Below are 18,556 nucleotides of genomic sequence, written 5' to 3'. Positions count from 1 at the left end.
AATTAGCATCAGTATTGCAATTATAAAATTGTATCCCGGCAGCATGTTACTTAATGTGATGTCCTGAAGGAGCCTGTTCTTTTTATTGAAAAAAGACAGTGCAGCAAAACAACCCTAAAGCCTCTGCAAAAATGGTAATCTCCAAGGAGTCCATTCAGCAGTGATTTAATCAGAGTGAGAAAGGCAAATAAATTGATGTTACACTTCCCATAACCTCGCTCATTACATTGGTAAATGACTTTGCTGAAATAAAAATGATGAAGGTTGGATCTGAAAACGTGGTCTCTGGGTGGAGCTCAGCTGCCACAGGACTATATTTCTTTTTTATGTTGTATATAAAATGTTACAATCAGAGAGTTTTACACTATGCAAATGCAGACGCTTCCAGCAATTCAAATTCAGGGCTGTGTTGTGTTGCCCATTTTTATACCATTTTTGAAGCCTACAATTTGGTATAAATGAGCACCTACCTATTGTCATCTGGTGTTCAAGGATTCCCACAGGAAACAAGGTCCCCTTTAGTGTTCTTTAATCCTGAGAGTAACACAATATTGTGGCACGTACCTGAAAAATGTGTGGTATTCCACACAGCACCTCCATAAATGTTTGCAGGCTGCTTTGTTGGGCAGCTCAAAGAAGTAGGATGTTTCAGTACACTACAAATTCAAAGGCAAAAGAAAAAATAAATATCAAGGCAGAATTCAATTTCACCTGTTTCATTTTCGCTGTACAATTTCCTGAAGAAATGGGGAGGGGCAATCTTCAGAAAATAAGGCACATTCAAATTGTATTAATAAATAATTAAAGTAGCAATTGGATTATCAGTTGACTGGCTGTTAATCTCAGATATTCACATTTTCTAAACAGTTAACATGGATATTCATGACTTCTACGGTACACATGTTTTCTTACAAGGTTCTATGCACTAAGGACTAGAACACTGATACTCCTCCAGAACATGGCTTCTCAAACCAATTAACGCATGGAGTGAGAAAAGGCATTTGGAACAACCAAGAAATCCTTTCTTTCATTAGACGGCACACAAATACCCCATAGACGGCAAAGCGATCCTCACACCCACCTACCCACCCACCATTTCCTGTAAAGAGATTATCTTGTGAGAAGTTTTTTCCTGAGAAGGGAATTTTCTCTGGTGTCCTGGGCAATGAATCTTCCAGATAAAATTGGTTATTCACTTCAGGGCTGTTTGTGGGATATTGCTGCATTCAAATTGGCTGCCGTGTTCGCCCATAAATACACAGTCACTGTACACTTTGTAGTAAATCCTTCAAAGTGCTTTGAGATGTTTCGATAGTAATAATAAGGCTCATATTAAATCCAAAGGGTTATAATTATAAAAATGGGGGCAGTTTTGAAAGAAATGGAAAAACATAAATCATGTCTAATCTAAAAAAAAATGAAACCCTGGGATATTCTTGTTGCAAACTGTCATCAACATGGCTAGGGTGTGCGTGCAGAAAGCTGTCTGACTCCCCCTCTCCAAAAATGTCTGACTTCCAGATCATCGTCAACATCACTTGCCGAACTTGCCATATTTTAGTGCTTGGAAAGTCTGTGTGTACTCTGACCTCAACCTTTATACTACAATGGAATCCCGGTGGCATTACATATAAATGATGCAATGATTGATTATAATGATAATAATAATCCTTGCATTTGATACAGCATCTTGTTAGGTCATCAAGAAATCTCAAAGCACTTCACAGGACGTAAAGTGAAGTGACTGTATATTTTGTTAGTGAAACGTTGACACAATTCAGATTGTCTCGACGAGCACTTGCAAACTGATTCGGATTAAAGGTTTGGCCACACATTCATAAAAATGATGGATCTGCCATGAAACAATTGAGCTGTGATTTTTCTGGTGGCTCCTCTTGTTTCCTGACGCATAAAAAAGGAAACACCTTAACTAAAACAAATAGCTGATCTTTGTTTGTTCAACACCATCTAATGTTGGCTGTGTAATCAGAGAGGTTCAGTTTTCCTCCTATGGGGTTCATCTTTGGAAATTCTTCTCATAGTGGCTTTGTAACAATTAAATAGACCAGGATAACCCGTGAGAGTCAACTGACCTATGGAAATGTCTTTGTTTGGGCAAAAGTAGGAAATGTGACCAAAGGAAAGGCAGACCTTGCTTCACTGAAATGTAATTGCTTGTTTTACTGAAGCAATATCTGGAATGGAAGGAAGCTTTTTTTGGAAACAATACTACGTTGAAGGCCATCAAAAGACCTGGGTAATGAACTTGAACAAAGTCTTTTTTTCTGCAAACTCCTTTCACCAAATGCAACATTGGCCTCTCCGTCCCCCCAAAAACCCTCTAATATGCAGTGGTTTATAATGGGATTCCCCAATAAGGAAAGCAAATATACAGTGGAATGCTGTTATAATCCAGTAGTTGGGCTCCATAAATTCCCACCCAGTGCTATAACTTGCTATAACAGGACACGATCGCTGGTCAGCTCCCACAACATCACTGATCACATGATTGGCGGCTTTTCCAAGCACTAAAAAATGGCATGCTTAGCGAGTGGGAAGCCAGCAGTCCACAGGGCCAAGCCGACAGTAGGTACATAATGCAAACGTACAAGCAAAGCAGCAAACAACTTATAATCAGGTTCTACTGCATACATCAGCAATCCATGCAAATTCCCCTTTGATGTAATCTTAGTTCAGATCAAAATTCCTGCAGGTTGACATGATACAGGCTGTGAGGTGATAATGGTCGGGATGGGACACAGAGATGTGACGGAGGTCGTGATGTGACGCAGATCATGATGCTTGACGTAGATTGTGATGTGACATGGGCCGTGATGTTTGACATTAGTCTTGAGGTGAAGGATAAGATCAGATGAGCCAAATGGCGTTTTTAATCAGAACCAGGCTTGTGAGCTTGTGAAGTTTCTGGTAGAAAACAGCAAATTTAAGTCCAGCATCTTGCCTTTATTTTGGGTGCTGTTTCCTGCGAGTTGGCAGGTTTATTTTTGGTTAAGTATTTAAACTAAAGTGTCTTATACTGCTAAGCAGTATAGTTCTCCTTCTATTTGATCTAGGAAAATATACCTTTAATCCTCCCAGACAATACAACGTGTGCTTATGTCTGGAGGATAGTGTCTGCAGCCTGCTCCCAAATCAAAGCCAAAGCTGTGTTTGATTGATTGCCAAGAGGCATACGAAAGCAACTCACTGCCCCCCAGTAGGGAATTACCCAGTGTCACTAGACACCTGCCTACAATGGGATGGGCAGGTTGAGTTCAAGGAATTATAATTTGTGCATCTGATGTAGCACCTCATCTTGTCAAAGTGCTTCTGTAAATTGTAGTGTCTCAGTATTTTATAGGCAAACATGGCAGCTAATTTGTGCACAACATTGTCCCACAAAGATTCGTGAAGTGAATGACCATGTTTATCTGAGGGATTGTTGGCCAAGACACCGGAAGAAGCCCCCTTCTCTTATCGAAAAGAAAGAGATGAGATGGGGAGAGATTAAGGTCGAATTACTATAGAGTGAGAGATGACAGGATGGGTTAATAATAGAACAAAATATACCTTTGTAGTGTACTGGCAATCACAAGTAATGGGAGGCTTGCGGTTAGTGAATCAAAGGAGATTTACCTTTCCAGCAAATACTTTTCTCCCCTCCCTTCAGTTCTCTCCTTATCACACTTCATTTTCCCATTAAAAAGTAACCTGTTGTGGATTTCTGACAATGCATTTTGGCAGATATAACTGAAAGAATGTTCAAATTGTCCCTTATTTCCCTCTGAAGTAAAACCTTGACTTGCTCACAATCCTCTCAGAGTACATGGGTGGGAAAGAAAGGAAGAGTTTACATTTGCTTTGCCTTGCCATATTGAAACATCTCAAACTGCTTCAAAAAGCAATTACTGCCAAGTACTGTATTGTCACTGTTTTTGTGACTGCTATTGAAATCAGCAACATCCTGCAAACAGCCACAGGTGAGTGACTCATTAAACTGAGCACTGTTGACCCAATCAGTAAATTAAAATACGTGACACTATAAGTTTTATATCAACCTTCGGTTCCACTCTTACTTTTCACGAAAAGCTTTAAACTATCACTTCTTCTTGAGATTCAAATTCATAATATGAATAACTTTTGGGTCAAGGGGTTGGAAATACTACTAAAATTCAGCACCAATTAACAAGCAATTGTTGCCCAATACTGGATATGAAGAGAACTGGATATGAAAGAGTGCAGAGTAGATAAAATGTTTTACTTATTATAGCAATTAAACAATAATTATTGATATTATGTCGATCCACTGTTGGACACCATTGTGATCTGATGTTAAAGTAGTTATTGAGTTGAGAATGCAGAGCTAATCATATAAATAAAGATTTTTTAAATGTGATAGAACGTCTTATCACATTGTTGAAATGCTCCACAGGATTTTACCTGACATGAAAGGCACTATATAAATGCAATTTGTTGTTGATTACTGTGAAGTTTAGTGACTGTGGTGATGAGCACAACAGTTAATTTGCACACAGCAATGTCCTGTAAAATGCCATGAGGTGATTAACCAATTTTTTNCTGGGAAATTGGCCAGGAAACAGGAAGAAATTACCTTCTTTTTTCGAATAGTGCCATGGAATCTTTAACGTCCAACTGAACTAAGTGGATGGGACCTCGGTTTAATGTGCTAATGACATCGCCCCTGACATTGCAGAGCTCCTCAGCCTAGCATCAAAATGTCAGCCTAGATTATGAACTCAAAGTCCTGATGTGGGTTTTGAACTCGTACCTCTGACTCAAAGGCGAGGGAGTTACCAACTGAACCAGGTTGACACCTAAGCAACATGAAACTATATTGATAACAGTCCACCAAATCATTAACATATTACGTCAAAAATGTAATTAACATTTCCGAAACACAATCTATACTTATGACAATACGGTATATTTGAAGTGATGACTTCAGATTTTTTTCAATAGCTGTAAAATAACATTTTAGTTATCTTTCTGTTTAAAAAAGAGCAGAAGATAGAGGAGAGGGATTGTAATCAAATTTCTGTTTTCTCCCCGATGTCTCAACTCTCGCAGCCAGGACCAGGTGCACTCACAAAGGTAAGCGAGTCTGCTCCCCTCTTTAAACCACAATTTTTTCTGACCACTATAAGGCGCAAGAGAGCAGCTTGATATTCATTTACAATCCTTATAATTCTTGCATTTGATATTGTGCTTTTCACGTCTTTGAAAGCGCTTCACAGAATATACTGTAAAGTGAATTGACTGCATATTGGTGGACGAAATGTCCACAACATACAGCCAATTGCGCACAGCAGTGTCCCACAAACAGTCGTGGATTGAGTGACCAAATTATTATTGTGTTTTTTTTCTTAGAACATAAGAACATAAGAATTAGGAGCAGGAGTAGGCCATTCGGCCCCTCGAGCCTGCCCTGCCATTCGATAAGATCATGGCTGATCTTCAGACCTAACTCTAATTACCTGCCCGATCCCCATATCCCCTAATGCCTCTGTTTTTAAAGGGATTATTATCAGGCCAGTGCAGTAAGGAAACTTGTCCAAGGTTTTGCCCTGCCGGGAATCGAACCCAGGTCTCTCACCTGGAAGGCAAGTGCAATAATCACTGAGCTACAGGACTCCTTTTTTACAAAGTACTCAATTGATAAATCACCATAGCAGCTGAATGATCTAGGGAACTCAACAATACAGGGAATCAAGCTCACCCCCAACCCCGTCCTACCTCACCACTTCCATAGCTCATTGTATTGCTATTTTCAAATGTTATTTTTTTGGTCAACTGGGCGTCTAGCACATGCGGAAACCCATCACCATGTTTAAGTGCAAAGGATCCAAACCAGACAGAGTTCCACATATGTATTGCCACCTACACGTGGAAATTTCCCTGTGTCTGGAATGGAATGTGTACTCCTTTCTTGGAGGGAAGTTAAAACCGCATGGTTAAATTCCAGGAGTAGCCCAAAGCACGCTCTGGGGTCCCCTAGTTCACTTACTATTACTTCCATCACTACACCATGCCTCAATCTCAATTATATATTTACTGTAACAATTAACACAACATGGCAGTGTCGCATAAAGTCTGGATAGTTTTGTTAAATTTGCCACGTTTTGCTACTGTCAAGGTTATATTTCTATTTGTCTTGCGCCTTTGGTCACCTTCCTCCCCTCCCCCCGCTCGGCCCCGGGATCCGTTACTGTGAAGCGCTCTGAGATGCTGTCCGGCGTGGAGGGAGCTATATAAATCCAAGTTGTTGTTGTATATTTCTATTTGTCTAATGAGACAAAAAAATTATGATTTTACAATGCAAGCAAGCCTACAATAGTTTTTTGTTAAAAAGGAAATACTTAGGCCTTTCATTCATTAGCACAATAGAAAGTCTAAATTGTTTGGAATATCGGAAATTCCAGCCTGGGGATGGGAGTTCTCCTCCCAGATAACGCAGTGAAGTGTTACTGCACAACACTGATGTGCGAGGGAGATTGTTGTACTTTGCTGATTTTGAATAAAGGGGAGTTTGGGGTATTCAAGGTTTTGCCACAGTGGCTGCTCCCAAAACAAAGCCGTTGCTGGGTGATGTCTTGCACTCATTGAAAAATGCAATGGTTCAGTGTGCTGGATTGAAAGGTATCCTGAAAAAGCACAGCCACACTGTGTAACATTTCATGTGGTAAGTGGGGTGTATCAGACATACAGTTCCCACATACATAAAATATTACTTTTAGGCTTCTCGTACTTTTTAAGCTTTAAATTTTCGCTCGTGTACCACAATTATTTTACCGTTATCCACCTCCCCCAGGCATATACGCTGTGAAATAACCTCTATTTAATAATAAAATAATAATCGTTTACATTGGTAGGACATCTCAAAGCGCCTTATACAATTTAAATTACAGTAACTGTATGTTTTATAGGCCAAATCTTCCTTTAGATACTTTGGACCAATGCTTGTGAATCGCAAAATGCAATGATCATAAACCCAAGAAACCAATGATTAAGTAAAATTGATGTTTAAGTATTTGGCTTCAGGTCTTTCCAAAATTAGCGAGTGCAGAAGTCAAGCACCAAAGTTCACTGTAACCTTACCTCAAAATTGTAACCTAGTAATGCAGTATTCTGTAGGGTTTTGTCCATTGACAGCATGGTGACTGATCACCCAGACACACTGGCCTCTCAGAGACTTTATCTTCCTGGTCAGGTTTTGTAAACTTCAAGGGGAAAATGAATTAAAGTCTGCACTGCTGTATTTATCTTCCCAATCAAATTGTTGCTTTAATTATCGCAAGTCGAAGAACAATGCCGAAAGCCAGAGGCCTAGAACAAGCCCAGACTCTGCACTGTAAATCAATGTACAAAATGAGCATTCTTGTCTGACAGCAACGAAACCTTCTGTCATGTCAAATCTCTGCTTGTTGTCAAAAACGACTTTTCTTTTTCTCATGTATTTACAAAAGCCTTAATGTTAACTGTTTTTGACCACCTTATTTCTGGGGTTAATAATGGTCATTCCCCTCCTCTCCTCCCTCCCCTCATCACTCAAATGTACAGGGTATAAATGTTACAATGTCTCCCTGTTACAATGCTGTGGTTTATGTGTTCCTAGGTAGCAGTGTTTGAACTCTTCAAAATAAATAATGGTGAAGTATAACAGGGCCGAATAACTCATGAAATAACACTTGGAAAATATTCGGGCTATGCTCATAGAAATATTTTGTTTCTTATTCAAAACATTGCAGGGATCACGAGTAAATAGCAAAAAGTCTAGGAGATGAACCCCTAACTGACTGTGCCAATAGAAACCCCTGCACAAAGGAATTCACATAGGTCACCGTGAAGCTCATCAGACCGAGAAATTCGACTGAGAGATTGTGGATCCATAGGTATTTTGAGCTGGTGTTTAATCCCAGTGTCTGCAGTTTGTTTGCCATATATGTAATGATTAATGAGCTATGCTACAAATCAGATATTTGAAGACAACTTCCTACATTACATTCAACCCTTTGCACGTAAACTCAAACAGAAATGCCCTGATGCAAATAGAACTTAATGACTAAAGGTGGCACAACTGTTTTGAAGCAAAAGGAAAGAAATGTCTGACTCAGTTCCGAAAGAGCTGCTGCATCATACAAATGTCCAGAGTATCAATCTAATGGTTTACGTATTGTTTTACAGGCCATCCAAAGTGATATAACTACCTACAGAAAGTAGACAGTCACCCTGAACTGTAGAAGGATGAAGGACTCACACTATTGATAGATAAATGGCAGCAGATTTTATAATTCACAGGAATTGATAGCCAAAAATATGGGTAGGGTGATCAGGAAAGCTGGTGATCCAATATAATAATAATCCTTATATTTGGATTAGCACTTTCATGTTGGAAGGACCTCTCAAAACGCTTCACAGGCTATACAAGGAGTCCTGTAGCTCAGTAACCTCGGAAACGAGGGTTTGATTCCCGGGGGGGAGTAACTTTGGGCAAGTTTACTTACTCCACACACTGGATAATAAGCCTTCAAGAAAAAAAACAATAATAATTTGGTCACTCAATCCATGACTGTTTGTGGGCCACTGCTGTGTGAAATTGGCTGCCGCGTTTCTTTCGTCTGTAGGAATGAACATGCAGGCTTCATTTGCAATATTTACAAACCATATCTGTTATATTAATTGCAACCTCCAGTTTTAAGACATTTCCCCTGAACCATTGGCAAATCATGTCTTGTTTGTCATCTGTTTTGGGACTTTGTCGACTTGGATTTTGCGATTCACTGGATATATCAGAAACCAAAAGCTGAAATTAACACAATGAATCCAGTTTGCAAATATTCCACATTAGTTCTGCATTTCTGGCACATTTACAGTACCATAAACAGAGATTTTCTAATCTGCAGCAGCTGCAGGTGAAGCACTTGTTGTGATGTACAGCTTGAAAGATAGCCCAAGAGCAGATTGAAGTGAGTGAAGTGTTGTAATATGGTTTATACAGTCTGCAACCTTGGAAATTCTTGTAAATGGTGCTGAGTCAGGAAGTTGTGTCATTGCTGTGGTGTGTTTTGCAGCTATACTGGAAAAACATGTCTCCCGACGTCTGCCCTCTCGAATACAACATATTCCAGAATGCCAGTTGTTTTTGTTGTTGTAGTCCGACCTTCCCCACCCCCACCCCTAGGCTTAGCATTTGAAACAAATGTCTAAAGTAATGCTAAATTGCATGAGCAGTGAATCATGCAAAAGACATTATCATCTATATATCATCATACAGCCCCTTCCCCTCATTCCCCCTCTATTTACAAGTAGGCATGTCTTTCTTTCAAGATGTCAATTCATTCTCTACAGACAACTTACACTAAACAATCAGCAGACGCAAATTACACTCTGCAAAAGTATTAGTTGAAAATAAAATAAGAGCCCCAATCCTGAATAGTTGGCTAGTTATCCTGTCAAATCTGCTCTGCTATTTCATTAATTTATGGGAGCTATTTGTAGATTTTATGTAATTTTCCTGTTTCCCTCAATATCCTTGAATACCCTTTTCTTCTGAAGCATCTATCTATCCCCCTTTTAAACAAATCAATCAATTCTATATTAATTTCACAATTAATTTCATCTGTGTATCTTCCTTGTAAACACAGCAGTCGATTTTGCATTTGCGGCTTTCTGGAGCAGTACATCCACATTCTCACAACTTTTTGTGAAGAAGTACTTATAATAATGAGAAGAATCCTTGCATTTGAATATCGCGCCTTATCACATTGTTGAGATTTCTGATCCTGTTACAAATGTTGCCTGAAAATCATTTCCTTCCCTTCCTTAATTCCACGTAATTCAAATAACATTATACGTTACACGGAGCGTCCTCCCAATGTGAAAGGCGCTGTCCAAATGTAATTTTGTTGTTGTTGTTGTACACAAAACTGAGCTACAGAGGAACTGCACCAAAGAGTTCCAGAGTTCTTGATTAACTAAAGAAGCAAACAGACTATTTGGTTTGTTTGAATTGTTCAGCCTTTACTGACGACTGGATCACAACTGTTTGTTTGATGCTCAAATCAGTCATCTCTTTTTTTAGAAAAAGCACAGGAACATTTCAAATCACAACAGCACTAATACCAAGAAAGCAGCAGGGAACAGTGTCTCTTCACACCTCACAGACCACATGCAGGAAAAATGGTGCAGTGACGGGGTGGCAGGAGGAGGAAGATTGCTACTGAATTAGGAGTTGAATGAACTAACCCTAAACAGCTGAAAGAAATGTGATTTTTCATAGGTGCATAATGTAAGACCAGGAACGTTGTGTGGTTTGCATCTGTTGAATTATTGATGGGATTAAAGCAAAAGGAGTGTTTGAAACAGGGTATGTATGTGTGCACCAAATAGGCAAGCAGACTTTCTTCTCAATGGAGAACTGTATCATTTGACTGACAGGGGTGAGCAGCCTACATCCAGGGATTGAAAGAGAATTGTAGGCTTTGAGAAATAAGTTGTTTGCAGTTCATAAAGTACAGATAAAAGTACACAGTGGAGAGTGACCACATTGGGATGGTCCCAGCGGAATGTTACTGGTGGTGTATTAGCTTGAGCGGAGCTAGGAGAGATTACATGCAGGAATGTGAATGAACCCTTCAAAGAGATCAAAGAAAAGGAGAATATTGCATTCCTCTGCGCACTGCTACGGAAACAATTAATAAGCTACAATTGCATTTGCATGAATTGGTTTAAACAGCAGCATTTGTAAACATACTTTAGGAGCAAAATTAACAATGAATTCACACAATTAACTAAAAAGGATTATAAGTATCAAATAAAAAGTGTTAACTCATGTTTTTATGAGCCTCCACCCCTTCTATTCCCCTTTGCTATGTTCCCCCATTCCCTTCTTGCTTATGTATGCATCAAGTTGTCTCTTAAATACAATGATGCTTTTTGCTTCAACTACAGATTCCGGCAATGAGTTCCACATTCTCCCCACACTCAGGGTGAAGAATTTCCTCCTAAAACCCCTAGTAGCCCAACAATTCCCACAACCAGCCCTGAATTGTGACTAATGTATCTGGATTGTTGGCCAGGACAAGAGAGAAATTCTCTTCTCATTTTGAATTATACCAGGGATCTTTAATGTCCTGTGTGGCAGATGGGACCTAAGTTTAACATCTTATCTGAATGATGGCACCTGTGATAATGCAGCACTCCCTCAGCACTGTACTAGAATATCAGCTTGAACTTAAGATCCCACGACGTTCTGCCCCTGAAGTGAGAGTACTAACTGAGCAAGCTGATGCCTCCAGGGGTATGATAGGGATTATAGGGATATTAATAGAAAAAGAAGCTGCATAAATTGATGGACAGAATGCTGGAAGGCTGCCAGCCTGTGGCAGAGGAGCAGGTGTGGAGGATAATGTGAAGCTTTTCATGGTTGACCAGAAGTTTCAGGTTCAAGGAGCTTCAAGCAGCAATGAATGAAAGGAAATGGTGAAGAGGTCATGAAGGAATGGTTGTGTTAGACTGAAAGGGTCAAGTTAGATGGATCAAAAGGCTGTATCTAGTTCCATCTAGCAGGTTGTGGGCTTCATCGGGTGATGGTGTGGGAAAGGGACGGAAATTAGTGTAGACGGGGGGCTGAGGTAGGATCTGTGGTAGGAGGAGAGGGGGGAGGAGCAGGCAACCAGGCAGATGGTACCTATAGTTCAGGACCTCTTTGTACTTGGCAACGGAGGTGAGGATCAAGGGTGCTTGAGAGGGGACTGGAAGAGGTGGTGGGTTGTGGAGAACAGGATTTTGAGGTTGTTTTTGGCCTCGAGAATGACCTGCAAATAGAAGATGGTTTTGGATTGAGAGGGAACGCCGGTAGGTACGGAGATGTTCAAGTCACAGTTGGCGGTGAACACTGAGGCCAATTTTATGCCATCTGTGTTCGAGCAACTGGGTTTAGTATTTGAGGGAGCAGAGGTGATTGTTATTCCAGCGGGAGCAGGTAGGCTTGGAGACAGACGTGTTTTTCAGGGGGACGAGGGAATTGAAAGTTGAGGAGAGGTGATTGTTCAGCAGCTTGACAGCTGCGTCTGGATCACTGTGGGTGGAAGGTCAGAGGGAGAGAAGGTCCGAGGATGAGAGAGCGTTTGTGAGGGACTGGGGTGGGGGGAGCTTTTTCCATAGGCGGTAAAAGATGGTGGAGGGAGAGGAGCGGGAGATGAGGAAGTGGTCTGAGATGCCCTTGGTTGTGATGGTCAGATCAGAGATGTCAAGGCCATGGGTGATGACGAGATCGAAGGGGTGGCCACAGTTGTAGATTGGGGAGTCTACATTGACGGTGAGGTTTAGGATGGAGAGGAGGGCAGCAAAGTCAGAGGAGATGGAGTGTGGGAATTGAGATGAAGGTTGAAATCGCCCATTATGAACAGGTGTTCAGGGCAGAGGGACAGGGATGAGAGGCAGAGGAGATATCAGTGAGGAAGGAGCCATGAGGTTTGCGGGGGCAGTAAACTAGGAGGATTTTGTAGGAGAGAGAGGAGGGCTGGTGGAGATTGAGATGCTTAAAAAAGCAGAAGTAGCCAGAGCAGTAAGGGGATAGACCAAGGAAGGTTTGGGAGATGAGGGCCACCTGTTGCCGCATTGGTGAGGGCGGATGGTGAGAAGTAACCAGGCGGGAAGGCGTCAATGAGTGGGACTGGGGAGAGCCAGGTTTACGTGAGCCTGAGGATGTCCAGGTTGAGGTCGTGGACTGTAAGAGGGGGAGCGGACATTTTGGAGGCCAATGTGAGCGGGGGCGTTGGTGGGGAGGGTTTGGGGGCATTTGTAGACTTGATTCATGGTCCAGATACTGAAATAAAGTGCAAATACCTCCTTTTGTCCTTTCCCGCAGTGTTGACATTGAGCAGTCATCTCACTGCAATTCAACAGATTGACATGAAAGGTTTGGACAATGAAGGCCTTTCGGCCAATGTGATCTCATCATTCCAGAATAAAGACTCTATCTATTCCTACTGCAGGGGAATGCCTAATAACAGTAGTGCACCAGAAAATGAGTACCAAGCTCCAATAGGTCCTAAGCCTGGCACAACGGCATTTAATACGCCATAACCTTAGATTTACTAATGCAATGTTTCTGCAACTGAGAGTTTTCTAAAAAAAAAGTCTGCTGTTTTTGATCCAGGTAAATGACCTGTACTTGGGTATAGGGAGTACAATTTCCAAGTTTGCAGATGATATTAAGCTAGGAAAAGTAGTAAATAGTGAGGAGGATAGTAGCAGACTACAAATGGACATAGACAGATTGATAAAATGGGTAGACATGTGGCAAATTAAGTTTAATGTGGAGAAATGCGAAGTGATGTATTTTGGGAGGAAGAATGAGGAGAGGCACTATAAGCTGATGGTACAATCTTAAAGGGGGTGAAGGAACAGAGAGACCTGGGGTTCATATAAGCAAATTTTTGAAGGTGGCCGGACAGGTAGATAAAGCTGTTAAAAAGCATCCGGGATACTAGGCTTTATAAATAGGGCCACAGAATATAAAAGTCAGGAAGTTATGATGAACACTATACCTAAGTACAGGTCATTTACCTGGATCAAAAACAGCAGACTTTTTTTTAGAAAACTCTCAGTTGCAGAAACATCGCATTAGTAAATCTAAGGTTATAAAACACTGGTTAGGCCTCAGCTATTGTGTTCAGTTCTGGGCACCACACTTCAGGAAGGATGTCAAGGCATTGGAGGGGGTGCAAAGGAGATTTACCAGGATGTTCCCAGGAATGAGGGACTTCAGTTATCAAGAGAGGCTAGAGAAGCTAGGATTATTCTCCTTTGAGCAGAGAAGGTTAAGAGGAGACATAATAGATGTTTTCAAAATTCTGAGGGGATTCGAAAGGGTGAACAAGGAGCAACTATTTCCACTGGTGGGTGGGTCGGTAACCCGAAGACACTGATTTAAAATAGTTGTTAAAAGAAACAGAGGGGAGAGGAGAAATTTTTTCACACAGTGAGTTGTTCAGATCTGGAATGAATTGCCTGAAAGGATGGTGGAAGCTGATTCGATGACACCTTTTAAGAGAAGCAGATAATTATTTGGGGAGGACAAATGTGCAGGGCTATGGGGAGAGAGCAGGGGAGTGGGATTGATTTGGATAACTCAGACACGATGAGCTGAATGGCTCCTTATTTGCTGTATCTCAGGCATCTCAGGCATCTATGATTCTATGAATCCTCCAGATAAAATTGGTCATTCACTTCATGGCTGTTTGTGGCAGTGTGCAATTTGGCTACCATGTTCGACTTTAAAATACATAATCACTACACTTTGCAGTAGAATCCTGTGAAGTGATTTGAGAAATGCTCTTCTGACATGAAAAGAGCAACATGAAATGCAAAGGTGACGACTATCAATATTTATTTTGTAAACATTTACTCCATAGCCTGCATGTTGTTTCAGTCATTGAAATAATGGCTTGATGGGAGTATGAGAGTGCAGCAATAAACCTGGTAAAACTTTAAGTTTCAATACCCACAGGGTATTTCACCATCACAGGGGATAAGTTTTAGTATTACTTTGCTTGCAACATAGCAAAACTAATTCTGACAGGCAAAAAGGAGCTCTTGGCTGACATGGGAATATTGAAGCCGAAGGATAGTTATGTCTTGCTACAGGCATTTCTTTCAGAAGCCGTGCTGAGAGAGCAAGCTGCAGTCTGAAACAATCTGGATAGGCATCTCAATGGCCGGTATCTTGCAGCTAAATGATGCAGTAATGTGTAGCCTGACTGCTCTTGAAACAATGACATGAACCTACCTAGAAAAATAAAATGTAAATGTGCTGAAAGCATTTGATAGATAAATTTAAGCATCAAAGCACAGGCCAAAATACAGAGATGGATAATGCAAATTTCAAATGCAATGCATTTTCTTTCAATTTATAACCCATTAAACAGTAATAACTCATTGACTTTTAAAACCCAAGTTTCTCTTTGTTCAGAAAGAAACCTGCATGCATTGAGACATTCCCAAGCGGTTTGCAAAGGCAGGGCTCTTTAAACAAGACTGGGAGTTTGCCAAAAAGTCCTTCCCTGTGAATTGTTTTGCAACATTGAAATATTTCCTGTGCTTTTTCCTGTGCACTGTCACGAACCAAAACACACCCAAGGAGTATTGTACATTGACAGTGTTGTGCTATTTTGTTGTATTGTAAAGGTTTCTTATGACAAGTGCAAATATTTTGCATTGGTGTTGTATGTGCCTTCAGCTCCCCTCTCGACTCTCTTCCTCCTCCTCGCTCCCTCCCTTCCCTCCCCTCACCCTGACCATTTCCCCCCTCCTCTCTCCCTCCCTTCCCTCCCCTCACCCTGACCATTTCCCCCCTGCTCGGGTCATGACCCAACTGTGCAGCGCCTTGGGACGTCCTCCTGACGTGAAAGGCGCTCTATAAATGGAATCTTGTTGTTGTTGTTGTTGTTGTATGTAAAATTGGACTTGTTTCAATCTAACACCTGCCTGAGTTTATAATTGTCAAAAACAGCTCTGCTATCAAGATCAAAAACTTAACTGAGCAGCCTTGTTTGCTTTGACTCGTCTGCACAGTGTGACTCAACACATTCAAGTCACCTGGATTAAGACCAATGCCCACCAGGGAGTGAGAACATTGCATTACACTGATGATGTAATGCCTCATACTCCTGCTCGCTAAGTTCTACAGCCCGTACAGAACTGAGCCTGAGACACAATGAAGGTATGGGAGCACAGAGGCTGACAACCAGACACCGCTTTTGTCCTTTATTCCACTTCAGGCTCATTCCTTACGGGCACCAAGGAATCACATTGCTATACACAGGTGATATAATAATAATCCTTGCATTTTGATATAGTGCTTTTCACGTCTTCTAGACATCTCAAAGCGCTTCACAAAATAGACTCTAAAGTGAATTGACTGTATATTTGTGGGCGAAACGCACACAGTGCCAATTGCAAACAGCAGTGTCCCACAAACAGTTGTGGATTGAAGCGACCGATTTTTATTATTGTTTTTTCTCTTGAGGGATTATTATCAGGTGTGTGGAGTAAAGAAACTTGCTCAAGGTTTAACCTTGCCGGGAATCGAACCCAGGTCTCTCGCTTACGAGGCGAGTGCTCTAACCACTGAGCTACAGGACTCCTACAAGGACTCCTGCAATGAGAGCCCCACATCTATGGAGACATCACATATGAAACATGATGAGATCAAAACCAGCACAAAATAGAGACTTGTTGGAAACCAAGTATCCAATAACACAAGTGATGTGAGGGTAACGTCAGTGCTTCAACTGGGGGCTTGTGTTTCTTGCTGCTGTCTGAACAGCTTATATTGGGCATTATTCTCTGGTAAGGCTGTGCCACCACATCACTCAGAAAGAGATCTTCCCAGGGGTGAGATGAGCTTTGTGTATCAGAAGAATGCAGGTTCCTGCTCCAAAGGCAGCCAGTGTTTCTGTGGCGAATGATTATGTTAATTAAAGTGGTTATTTTGGGGGGGAAATAAAGAAAACAGGCATACACTGACTTGTGAACAGTTTTCCTTGAGGTTATGAAATTAATGAGTCAATACCTATTGGAGCTTTTACCAAGTAAAGAGTTAGAAAAACCTACTCACAATGCACACATCATCTGCCATCTTTACAACAAGCTGTAGTAACATTAAAAACTTTTTTTTTAAATGTGATTCGAGTTGATTGTTTGAAGTGAGCTGGGAACAATATAGGGCCTGGTCTAGATTGCTGGACAAAGCTCTTTAATTACGTCTTCTGCTACTTTAATAGCTCCCTGAAGGGGATTCATTGATTCTGTGACAATCGTCTTTCCTTCTGCTTCTGTCTGAGAGACTGAGAACACTCCTTGTTATACTATCCGGGCTGGTGTGATCCAGGCAACGGGAAGCATATTGAACAGCAGTAAGTAAAATGGGTCTAAAAACATCACATTTACTGCTTTGAACTATCTTTCTTCCCAAATTTTTATTTAAAAAAAAGTTTTTTTGAGAATGTGGTTACAAATATTGAAACGAACCTGAACAATGAGAGAAAGAGTCAGACTAAACCATGCAATTCTCTCACTTATGTGGAATGAAATCCATATACTGTATGCAGATCAAATTACAGTGAATCTAACCACAGAAAGAGATGCCAGATTCTGCTTATCAGGGTGACATGAATGTAGAACATTTGTCAACTTGACAACTATGAAGTACATACAGGACATATATACATAACATACAGCTCAAGGCTACATACATGTAAAACATACTGGACAAATGTATCTAACAAAAGGAGGTACTTGTACAATAGATAGGACAATGTGATAAACATTCAGGACATTAACTTACAAGTCAAGGGGACACATGTGCAAGAATTAAACTTGACTTGTTAAATTGTTAAATAAAATTAGAGTTGTAAGAATTAAATCCAGCCTGGCTAATTTGGGAGCTTGGATAAGAATACCAGCACAAGATCACAAGATTACAAGAGAGAGGTTCAGATGAAGAAGGCCTTTTGGCCCATCTGATTTTATCCTTCCAGAATATCTGCACTATTGTCTTTCCATCACAGCATCAAGGTTTGTTCAGTAACCTGGCCTCAGTCATCATTCTTGTCAATCTGTTCCAATCGTTAATTATCCTCTCATTTAAAAAAATGGCTTCCTGGTCTGTCTTGAAATTGCCCTTTTCAACCCCAACACACCACACACATAATCAAAGGATTGGTACTGAGGGATAGCAATTTGCAAGTTCGGCTCTTGTTAACCCTACAAGCCAAATCTTTTAATAGGTAAGATGGTCCTGGCTTGACAAGCAACAACAACAACTTTGATTTATATAGCGCCCTCCACGCCGGATGGCGTCTCAGAGTGCTTAAAGCAACAGGAAGCTTACCAGCACTCTGCAATGGTAAGCTCTGTGGTTTTAGCTGGTTAAATTACAATAGAGATGCACCAAGGGGATAAGGACAGGGAGCAACTTCGGAAATTTTCATTAGTAGAGAATTGGTGCTAGGGAAACTGTTAGCACTGAAAAGTGACAAATCCCCTGGTCTGGATGGCTTGCATCCCAGGGTTTTAAAAGATGTAGCTTATGAGATAGTGGAGGCCTTGTGTTTGATCTTCCAAAATTCCTTGGATTCTGGAACAGTCCCGATGGATTGGAAGATCGCAAATGTCACACCACTATTTAAAAAAGGTGGAAAGGAAAAGATGGGGAACTATAGGCCAGTTAGTCTCACATCAGTGATAGGAAACATTTTAGAATCATTGATTAAGGATGTGGTAGTGCAGTATTTAGGGGAGCACAATATAATTAGGCCAAGTCAACATGGCTTTACAAAAGGGAAGTCATGTTTGACAAATCTCATAGAGTTTTTTGAGGATATTTCCAGTAAACTAGATAAGGGTGAATCAGTGGATGTGGTCTATTTGGACTTCCAGAAGGCATTCGATAAGGTGCCGCATAAAAGGTTAGTCCAAAAGATAAGGGCCCATGGAATTGGGGGGAGCATATTAACGTGGATTGGGGAAT

General features: G+C 40.9%; 1 protein-coding gene and 1 non-coding gene across 2 annotated transcripts in view; both read right to left on the bottom strand.

Annotated features, from left to right (window-relative positions):
- epb41l4a (erythrocyte membrane protein band 4.1 like 4A) overlaps positions 1-18,556 on the bottom strand; it is a 148,334-nt gene that overhangs the window by 35,481 nt on the left and 94,297 nt on the right. Inside the window, exon 10 of the mRNA XM_007897405.2 lies at positions 565-656. Coding sequence (XP_007895596.2) covers positions 565-656 — 92 coding nt within the window. The remainder of the gene's footprint in view (positions 1-564; positions 657-18,556) is intronic.
- Positions 16,096-16,167, bottom strand: trnat-cgu. The gene has a single exon. It is a non-coding gene; the product is annotated as a tRNA-Thr (tRNA).

Source organism: Callorhinchus milii, unplaced genomic scaffold (assembly GCF_018977255.1).
Source record: "Callorhinchus milii isolate IMCB2004 unplaced genomic scaffold, IMCB_Cmil_1.0 Scaffold1, whole genome shotgun sequence".
NCBI lineage: Eukaryota > Metazoa > Chordata > Chondrichthyes > Chimaeriformes > Callorhinchidae > Callorhinchus > Callorhinchus milii.
The sequence above is the reverse complement of the archived record's forward strand: the minus strand, read 5'-3'. Positions and strand labels throughout refer to the sequence as shown.